Below are 9,753 nucleotides of genomic sequence, written 5' to 3'. Positions count from 1 at the left end.
TAGTATGCACATCTCCCTATCCATATTGTCCCTATACATTTGTCTTGTGCTGAATTTGTTAATCCATTGGACTGAATTTTTTTGCAGTTAATCTCGATGGATTACAACTGAAGTCATCATAATGTGCTGTGAAAAGCCATCATAGTCACCTAGTTTGGGTTTTGTTTGGGTTCTGTATTGGAACAGGCTGGGTTTGCTGCCTGTATCAGCTGCCGCTCATTTTTCAGACAGATTCATGTATATAAAACATACTTATACCATTTCAATTAAAGGTAATTATGTGCATGAAACAGCTTTTCATTGTACGTTTTATTTAAAACAAGAAAATTTGTTTGCAAAATGTTGCTGTTTTTTTTTTTAAAAAAGCTCCAGGTTAAAAAAAAAAAAAAAAAGACCAGCAGCTGCAGAGGTGGCTATTTTTAACTGTATGAAAATCATAGTTATTTTTCCAGCAAGTTGCTACAAAGGAAAATATGATGGATAGAATATGGAACACAGCTAAATGACAGAAAAATATTGACATGTCAGTTTGTCAGTCACCCACCCACCCACATTTAACCGAGACCTATACCCCGGAGAAGTGTTTGAGAACAGCCAGAAGTTTAAAAAAACCCAAGCAGATAACTGAACTGTAATGAACTTTTTTGTATAATGCAGTAAAAGCTCTGTTACCTGAATTTGTGTACTACACGAAAACCGGTTATCTAAATTCCATGTACTGCCATTACAGTCAGTTTGATAACTGAAGATTCAGAGAAATGGGAGTCACTGAGATGTAAACTTGAGTTTATTAACTTCCCAGATAATAACTTTCTCTAGCAGAGTTTATAAACTCCGCAGCATTACCCAGAAGAACTTCTATGGTTAAAGCATCAGCTATTGTAAAGCAGTGTCGCTCCATTGAAGTCAATGTAGCTGCACATATTTAAACCAGCTGAGGCTCTAGCACATAAAAGCACCAGGTTTAGTTATTTTACCTCTTCAGTGCAGAACATTTTCTGCATAGAAAAAAACTGGGCTCAAGTCAGACCTTAGGGCACCCATCTGAATTTATGTTAATTGGTGTTCAGATGATCATGGTTTACCGGCATACTGTGTAACAGATTAATCAGAAAGCAATATGTTCAGTGCAGAAGAAAAATAACCGCTATTATATAGCGGGCATTAGAGAAGATGTGAAAATGTGGGAGAAAGATTAAACGTCACTATTTTCTAACTCTAGAAAGAATCATTTTGTTTTCTAGATGGAAGTTTGGGTTGGTCCTTTATTTTCCTTGTATTACCATAATGAAGAGGGCAGGATGTAGGGAAGACAGGCTTGGGACAAATACATCCTTCATGTAAATCTACTGAGCAATTATGTGAGAGAGATTAATTTGACCCCTTGCTTTTCAAATGGAAAAAGAACCTGATGTGGCATATAGGTGGTTTTCATACAATCAGAGCAACAAAGAAAGGCTTATCCTCTGTTGTAGTTTACTTAAATGCAACTGCTAATCTTGCTCATAAAATTGAGGCCAGTATTTTGAAACTTGGTGCCTATATCCATATTTAAGCAACCAAGCCTAATTTTCAGGGGTGTTGAGCACTCACAACTCCTATTTTACTTTCGTTTCATTTTTAGATTTAATTGGTTAGTGCAGGCACAGTTTATCTATGTTTATTTCCTTTAAAGAAGGAAATGATGTGTACATAAGACTCAGAAATGCCTCACCCTCTTTTGTGTGGAGCTAAATATACACTCTGAGCTGTCTCACGGGGACTAGCAGGTGCAGCATTATTGATTTATTTTAGAATGAGCTAACCAATACAATGGAGAGAGAAGCTGTGTAAAGTGATCACCAACCCTGACTTTTTAGATAGATACTCAAATTTCTTTACAAATATATTAGAGTAGAATAGTCTTTTAATAAAACAGCTCTAATCTTGTGGCTAGTGGGGCTCTTCTGCAAGGATCTGTTGTTGCTGGGTGGAACAGAAGAATTCTGCTGATGATGATTCTGCATTGTGATGTGTTCCTGTGTCAGATTTTGCTGACTCATATAGGAGAAAGCATGATGCACAGACACAGAGCACAGTAACTGTTTTCCCCACCAACCTCGGTAAGTGCACTTTTACTGTCTATCACGAGCTGGCATATAGCTTTAGCGTTAAAGAGAATTAACAGGGAAAATGAATACCACTGTAAACAAAATGTTAGGAGACAGATTCACTTAGGAGGGCATTTAAGCAAAACCTACTATCTGTGCTACATTGGCCTCTGTTTGAAGCTGATCAATCCTGCTAACTCTCCCATCACTATAAACGACACTGTATTTTTAAATGGGGGAAGTACTTACAATAGCCATTTACAACTGTATTCTGTTTAATTAGTCAGCACGCACAGTGCTGCAGGCATAGATCACTTTGCTTTAAAGATTTGAGAATGTTAATAGTACAGTATATCATTTTAATTATTATTGGATGAATGTTGTGTCTCAAAGAACATCAAATGCAAATCACAAGAAATGGCCTGAAGTGACCCAAGGGCTGTGCTTTATTAGAAAAGTAATAGTTCTGTTGCTTAAATATAAAGAGATTTTCTTTCTTCAAATGTCATTCTGCATTGGTTTTGTGTGGAAATTAAATCCTCTTGTTTCCACTTTGTTCACAGAATCATTCTGTAGTTCAGGCAGTAAATGGCTGAAAAGGTAGGTTTGATGTCCGGAGATGAAGAGGAGATGCAAAATAATGATGAAAAATATCCATTTCAAGCTTGTTACACCCTCACCACAGCAGACTGCTGCTCTGCAAATGATTTGCTTAGCAGCCCTAATGAAGAGAGGGAAAGATTGTCTATTTCATCTAGCAAGGCCACAGAGTGTAAAAAAACTCTCATTGAACAACAATTTATTACTCATAATAAGGCACAAAACATAGCCCCTGGGTTCACTGAATATCATTCAACAGATGCAAATATATCACTAGCTGGATCATCTTATCCTGAGGCAATCTGTACACTGAAGCCTGTAGCCATATCTTCTCCATGCCCAGAAAGCCTTCACTGTAACTGCAATAAGTATTCTGAAGAGTTACAGCCTGCAGGTGCTGCTAAAGAGTCCGAGGCCCCCCCAAATATCGCTTCCCTGCTAGTAAGTGGACTCAGCTGCTGTCACACATGGAGTTCCAGTACTGCGCTCACTTGGAATAACACAAAGGAAGATATGGCCCCTTGTAGCATTGGCCAAACTACGTGGATGAAGACCATGAAAGTAAAGGAGATCATAGAAAAGAGAAAACTGGAAGAAAAGGAGAGGTATCAACTCCAGGTAGCTATGTATCGGCGACTTCTGTTGCTGCGTTCAATTAGGAGTTTACATAAGCAGCTCGAGCAGCAGCAGGCCAGGTTGCAAGATTGCTATGGAACACTAATAAATACAAAGAAAGAAGTGTTGAAACACATTTGTTCCACCTCGGCCTCACCCTCCCCATAGTCATGTTGCTGCATGTAGAGAAGAGCTTTGTTATATCACTGGAGCTTACAGCAAGCTAGCATATGGCATAGATGACACCATTATTAATAAAGGGGAAATGTACCACTGTACTAATGGCAAACGAAACATTTGGATATTTAAATGTTACTCCTACAAATGTATTTGGAAGAAACTTGAATAGTACTTTTCTCTATAAAAATCCAGAAAATCTATCCCTGCACATGCAAGCCCCAAAACATAAGACCTCCAGCCCAAAAATTCAAGGGATCTTTGGGACAAAGGTATTCAAGAAGAGAAAATGGAGAATCCAATTTTATGCCTGGCCAGCATGATCAGATGTCATGTATCCTTCCTGCAGAAAATGTGATGCAGAAAATCTGCCAATTATATTGCTAACACTTGAATAGAAATCTTGTTAGTTTAGCCTCAGAATATCCACCTTCTTGAAAGCTAGGACATTTACATAAAAAGTCATCATAATCTGGCATTATATATGCAGCCCAGACTGGCAGTGCCAGGGGAACATTAGAAGTATATACAATGACTGATGTGTTGCTAGGTTCTGGTGTCATGAGTAGCCACAAGTGCAGCATATTTTGTGCCTTAACTCTATCATTAAAAGGGAGGTCAAAAAAGAACTAGATAATTTCATGGAGTATAGGTCCATCATTGACTATTAGCCAAGATGGGCAAGGATGGTGTCCCTAGCCTCTGTTACCAGCATTGGCATTGACCGCTGTCAGAAGACACCAATACTGGGCTAGATGGACCTTTGGTCTGACCCAGTATGGTCGTTCTTATAAGGTTGTGACAGTTAGGTCCATCAGACATATAGGAAAGCCTAGGGCAACATTCCTCACACTGTGAGGCAGGGATCCCTGTGGGGAATGTGATGACCTTAAGGGAGCTACAAACAAGCTCAGGGACAATGAAAGAAAAACATAAATGTGTATGTTTTGAAATAAGCAAAATGAGCCCCCATTATTGAGTATTCATTACTAAACTGAGTAACTGGGACCGGCTTTTGTTGAGTCTGAAGCAGAAATTATCAAAAAGAAATACCAGAAATTAACATGTTGCCTTGTCCAGTGTTTAAAATAACCTTCCAAAAGGCATAATTTCTTCCAGAAATATTGGCTCCTGATCATGCTACCTTCTTTCATCTCTAACCATTCCCTTTTATAAATGTTAAGTTTTGAGAACACGGAACTGTTTTTTTATTATTACTGCTACTAGTAGTATTTAGCATGAAGGGGAGAGATAATTGCCAGTAAAGCATATTATTATCCAGGTACACTATGTTTACACAGAGGCTGGGAAACTCCACAAGGTTTTCTGACACAGTTACTTATAAAGGGGGTCAAGATTGTCTTCCAACCTCTGTGGAAGAAGGCTCCACCAATAGCTGCAGATATTTTGGGATAGGTGTGTGTGAATTCTACCTGAGAGCAGGCTGTGAAAATACAGTACATTCCAGAGCATAGGCTGGACTAATAGTTGCTGCCACTCTATATCTATTTATGGGGGTTGTGGCCCCCAGGATCTCCATAATAATCACGAGTCTGATGGCCATTCTTGTACCCTCTTTATACACAAATCTATGAAGAGCTGATGTGGAAACTTCCTTGGCAGCACACATCAGCAGTACCCCACACAGTCTCAGTCTAGGACTTTTGCAATACAGAAGGCTTTTAATGGGCCACAGCAGGGATTACTTTCATCCTGTATAATTTGGGATCTTAGTGTTAGTAGAGTGGTACTGTCTAGTGCTCGGAATACAGGACAGGAACAGGACAGGGAGTTCTAATCTCATTCTGCCACTAACTCTTTATGTAACCTTGGGGAAGTCACTCCTCATCTATGCTTCAGCCCTTTGAAATGGGAATATTTATCTTTAAATGCCTAGCACACCTTCTAGATATTCAGCTCTTTCCTCAGTGGCCAGTTTACCTCAATGGCTGCTGAAATGTGCTGAAGTCCTGCATTTGCCTCAGCAGGGAGGACAGCGGTCTCTATTGCAATTCACTTGCTCTGCTGCAGTCACTAGAGCAGTGGTGGGCAACCTGCGGCCCACGGGCTGCATGCAGCCCGTCGGGGTAATCCGCTGGCCTGCATCGTTTCCCGCGGCTCCCATTGGCTGGGAATGGCCAATCATGGCCACTGGGAGCTGCGGGTGGCTGTGCAAATGTAAACAGTCTGGCAGCCCACCAGCGGATTACTTTGATGGGCCGCGTGTGGCCCACGGGGCGCAGGTTACCCACCACTGCACTAGAGCAAAGGCTACGTTACTAAAGAAGCCTTAGTCATACTTTATTACACTGCTGCTTTCCTAATGGAGCCCTTCCTTAAAACAGTATTAAATTGGTTTAAAAATTATCTATTTGAAGATGTCTAGCAAAACAACAACAGATAAACTCCTTGGTACACAACCCACAGTACACTATTAGGTAAATGTACTAAGTATCAAACTGTTCAACTGTTTGGGGACAGGGACTGTTTACCTTTGTGTTTGTGCAACACCTAACACAATGGTTCCTAATTGGGACCTTTGGATGCTTCTGTAATAAAAATATTAAATACAAAATAATAATGTAAAATAGATACTGTCTAATAGCTGGCAAGGAATTGAAGCTAAGCCTTACTTTGTGTGTGTGCACTTTTATCCACATATTGCCTTTATGAACACTCACAAAATAAACGTTAATCGAGTTATAATAAGAACCCTTGTTTTTGCAGCTACTTTCCATATGACCATCCCTTGCTGTGATTCTAATTTGTGGCTTCTAATGATTAGCGCTGGGTGAATCAATTCAGATCAAATAAGAACTAATTCAACCATTCTCTGGAATTTAAACTGAATCTTTTTCTAATGTTGGAAAATGTGGCTAAATGTTTCGCTTCCCCTCCCCTGCCATATATGTTTGCAATTTTAGCTGGGAGAGGAAATGCCAAAATACCATAAGAAATTATTCTTGGTGTATTTTCAGCCTGACTAGGGAAGGGTCAGACTAGAGATCTCATGAGATGCTGTCTTTGCAAGATTTTCACTCCGCTTGTGTATTCAAGAGAGTTTGCATGAATTTCAAAAAATAGCTGAACTTCACCATGCTTTTAGCACTAATACCAGATGCAAACATGAACTGCTGAAATGTCATCTATCCGTTATTCTGCTATGACCTAGGGGGTGTCATTCCCAGCTCATGTACACATACCTGAGCTAGCACGAGGATAAATAGCAGTGTAGGCACCAGTCACTTAGGCTGCGGCAGCAGGGGCATGACATAGCTGTGTCATGTACAAACCCTCCTGAACCCTAGGGGTATGTATGTATTCAGCATGGCTAAGCCATGCAGTCTCTAGCTGTGCTACCCTGGCTACGCTGCTAGTTATACTCACACTAGTTCTCAGAATGCAAGCTGTGACTAATGCCCCTGCATAGATGTAGCCATAGTTCTCAGCAAACTGGAGTATAAATCTACCCCTCACTCGCCTGCCGCACACTGTATCTGTCTGGACCCTGCTGCCATGCACTAAAATTTCCCTACTGCACTTTAATGTACACCCACTTCAAAGTGGGGTGGCTGCTGCTCAGTAATAATAAAAAATAACAAAATATCCAACTTCAGTAGTTCCTGAATTTTTTCCATCCTATTTGGGCTGTTGGTGTCATTCGTGGTGAGTTTCGAATGAAAATGCCCCTGGCGTACGTTTTGATTACTACTGCTGAAAATAATCTAGGGAACAAATGGCATCCAAGAAACGAGAAAGGCAGACGGGATGCTGGAGGGTAGGGTAGGGTGAGAAAAGAGAGTTCCACAGTTGATTATATATGAAATTTTTCACAAAGCAGAAGTCTAGGATCATTGGGCTAAAATGTGTTTTGAGGAGTCTTGTGTACTTGCAAATATGGGATACAATACACATTTATGGTGCTGTATAAGTAATAAATATATTGTTGGTTAAATTCACAAGGCCCTCTGTACTGCTTGCCTCACTTAAGCCTTCCATTGAGTGCTTTAGCTTAATCCAAAGCCTGCTGAAGTCACCAGTCTCCCATTGACTTCAATGAGCTCTGGACCAGGACTTTCAAGGGGAGCGTTGGGCCTTGTTCAGGTCCCCTCTGAACTGTGATGAATTTTCCCCATAAGAGCAACTTTCCTCCTGCCCCTGCAACTAGTTATGAATCCATTAGTTTTACCAAAAGAGGTAGATTCCTGCCATCATACCAACACTCAGAACAGTTCATTATTATTAGGTTTTTTTAGGAGAACTTGTCTCGGGGAGAATAGCCCCATGTAAGTGTTTCTAAAGGGATTACTAAAACATCATGGAAATAACAATAGATCCTGAAGTTGAATCTCAGAAGTAAAACCCTCATTATCTGGAAAGAAGTTTCCCTGAGTGTACTGACCATCTGCTTAAAGAATTATAGGAAGGTCCCATCTGTGATGATTTGTAGATGTAGAATGTTGAGTCTGAAGCCGCTGCCCAAAGTGACTTATGTGTGTGTGTGAGAGAGAGGGAAGGAATTGTTGACAGTCTCAATAAAAGTTACATTTTTTCCTTTGGTGGGTGGGGGTTGAGGAGAAGGGGAGTGTGTGACCATTCATCACAGCTCCAGGCTCATTAGTAACCAGGAACTTTCTACTCTAAATGACAAAGAGGTTCACTGTCGCCAAAGAGAAATTGCTGCTGACCTTAGACCCCTTTTTGGAAAGTAAAATAATGGAGCACAGGAGCAGGGTTTGATATTTGACCGAATCCTACACAATTATCATGCATGTGTATATAATAAAATTAATTCTGTGTCTCTGCATTGTAGCCTGCGGCAAGCAGTGTACAATCAGTTTTGTATGTATAATAGATCACAGAGTTGTTCATGAATAATACAAATGCATTGAGCAGATACTAGTGAGTGAGGATGTTTGTCTTTGCATGGAATCGAAGTGAACATGTAATATTGTGATAATATATATTTGATGAATTCAGGTCCGACTTGCCTTTGCCATAGCCTGCTAATTCCCCGACAAGGGTTGCCACAATAATTGAGTTTCCAATAACATTATGATTATTTCCACATGATAATTTAATTGTAGGTATTTTTTAATATTGTAATATTGTAGATTTGTGATTATTATGCATTTGCATGCAGATTTTCATGGTGACTCGGAGCACATCCCCACATTTATAACTTAATTTCCCGTATTATTGCATATGTATTTGGGGATGAACTCATTAATGCAAAGTTAAAAAAAATAGTAGGTCGTTTTAGTCATTCTGCTTTTATTATAAATGGCTGAAAGCCTTCCTCATTTTTTAGACCAGTCTGTAGACTACAGTGAATAAACAAAAGACAACTTTAATTCATGGATGGATTCATTTAAAATAATAATGTAATTACAAATTGTGGCAGATTTGTCCAACATAATTGGGATGCAAGCTGGCACAAATTGTTCTTTACAGGAAACAAAACGTGTTTAGATGAACCACTAACCTTACTATGGGTTGTTTTTTTCTGCTATATAAGGAGATAGCAAAGTGATATAGGATTCAAACAGCACCATTCACAGTGGGAATAGAACTGTGTTTACACGCCATTGATGCTAGTAGAGTTCTAGTATAGGGAATCTCTCTAGTGTGGACAGGGTTGGGTTGTTTGCCTGAGAAGAATGTACAAAATGAATTAGGAAATCGTGCCATGAACTAGTTGAAAAGGGAAGTCAGATGTTTCTCAGAAATAAACTCTGCCCTAGCTGACGAGGAAAACCATTCTTACAACATCCCAGTTTAAAAACACAAGCTCTGCTCTAAAGGTGGACAGAGTCTTGCTGTCTGAAGAAGAGAAGGGAAAATATTTTTAAATAGATGGTTCTGTTTTGAAAAAGGACTCTGGAAGAATGTTATTGTGGGAATATACATTCATTGTGTCTCTCTCTGATTTCTGTATCAATTTACCGTCAGCAAGTAAAATGTGATACTTTTTAACTCCTGATTCTGCAAACTCAACCCGGGATCTGCATGAGGATTAAATTTTTTATCTCCTACAAATTAGACTCTAGTTGACACCTATGCAACCTCATTTCTACTGGGAGAAGAGCACCTTAAAAACTTATTTTTGTCACTGAAGTGAGCAGCTATGACTCCACATATACACAGGGAGCAGATCTGGTGAGTAAAAGGTTCCATTTATAAATCACCAGTTTTCAGTTTGAACACATTCTGTTCTATCTCACAGCTTGTGCAACCCATTTAGCACCAAATCCTTGGTAGATAAAGTGGC

General features: G+C 39.6%; 1 protein-coding gene across 1 annotated transcript; it reads left to right on the top strand.

The window, feature by feature from the left end:
* Positions 1 to 1,972: 1,972 nt before the first annotated feature.
* On the top strand, positions 1,973 to 4,851 carry LOC117871621. The gene is made up of 2 exons (XM_034759425.1): positions 1,973 to 2,102; positions 2,654 to 4,851. The coding sequence occupies exon 2, from the start codon at positions 2,679 to 2,681 to the stop codon at positions 3,471 to 3,473; it is 795 nt and encodes a 264-aa protein (XP_034615316.1). The 5' UTR covers positions 1,973 to 2,102; positions 2,654 to 2,678; the 3' UTR covers positions 3,474 to 4,851.
* Positions 4,852 to 9,753: the final 4,902 nt, after the last annotated feature.

Source organism: Trachemys scripta, chromosome 2 (assembly GCF_013100865.1).
Source record: "Trachemys scripta elegans isolate TJP31775 chromosome 2, CAS_Tse_1.0, whole genome shotgun sequence".
Taxonomy (NCBI): domain Eukaryota; kingdom Metazoa; phylum Chordata; order Testudines; family Emydidae; genus Trachemys; species Trachemys scripta.
Note: the sequence above shows the minus strand (reverse complement) of the source record. Positions and strands in the feature narration are given on the sequence as shown.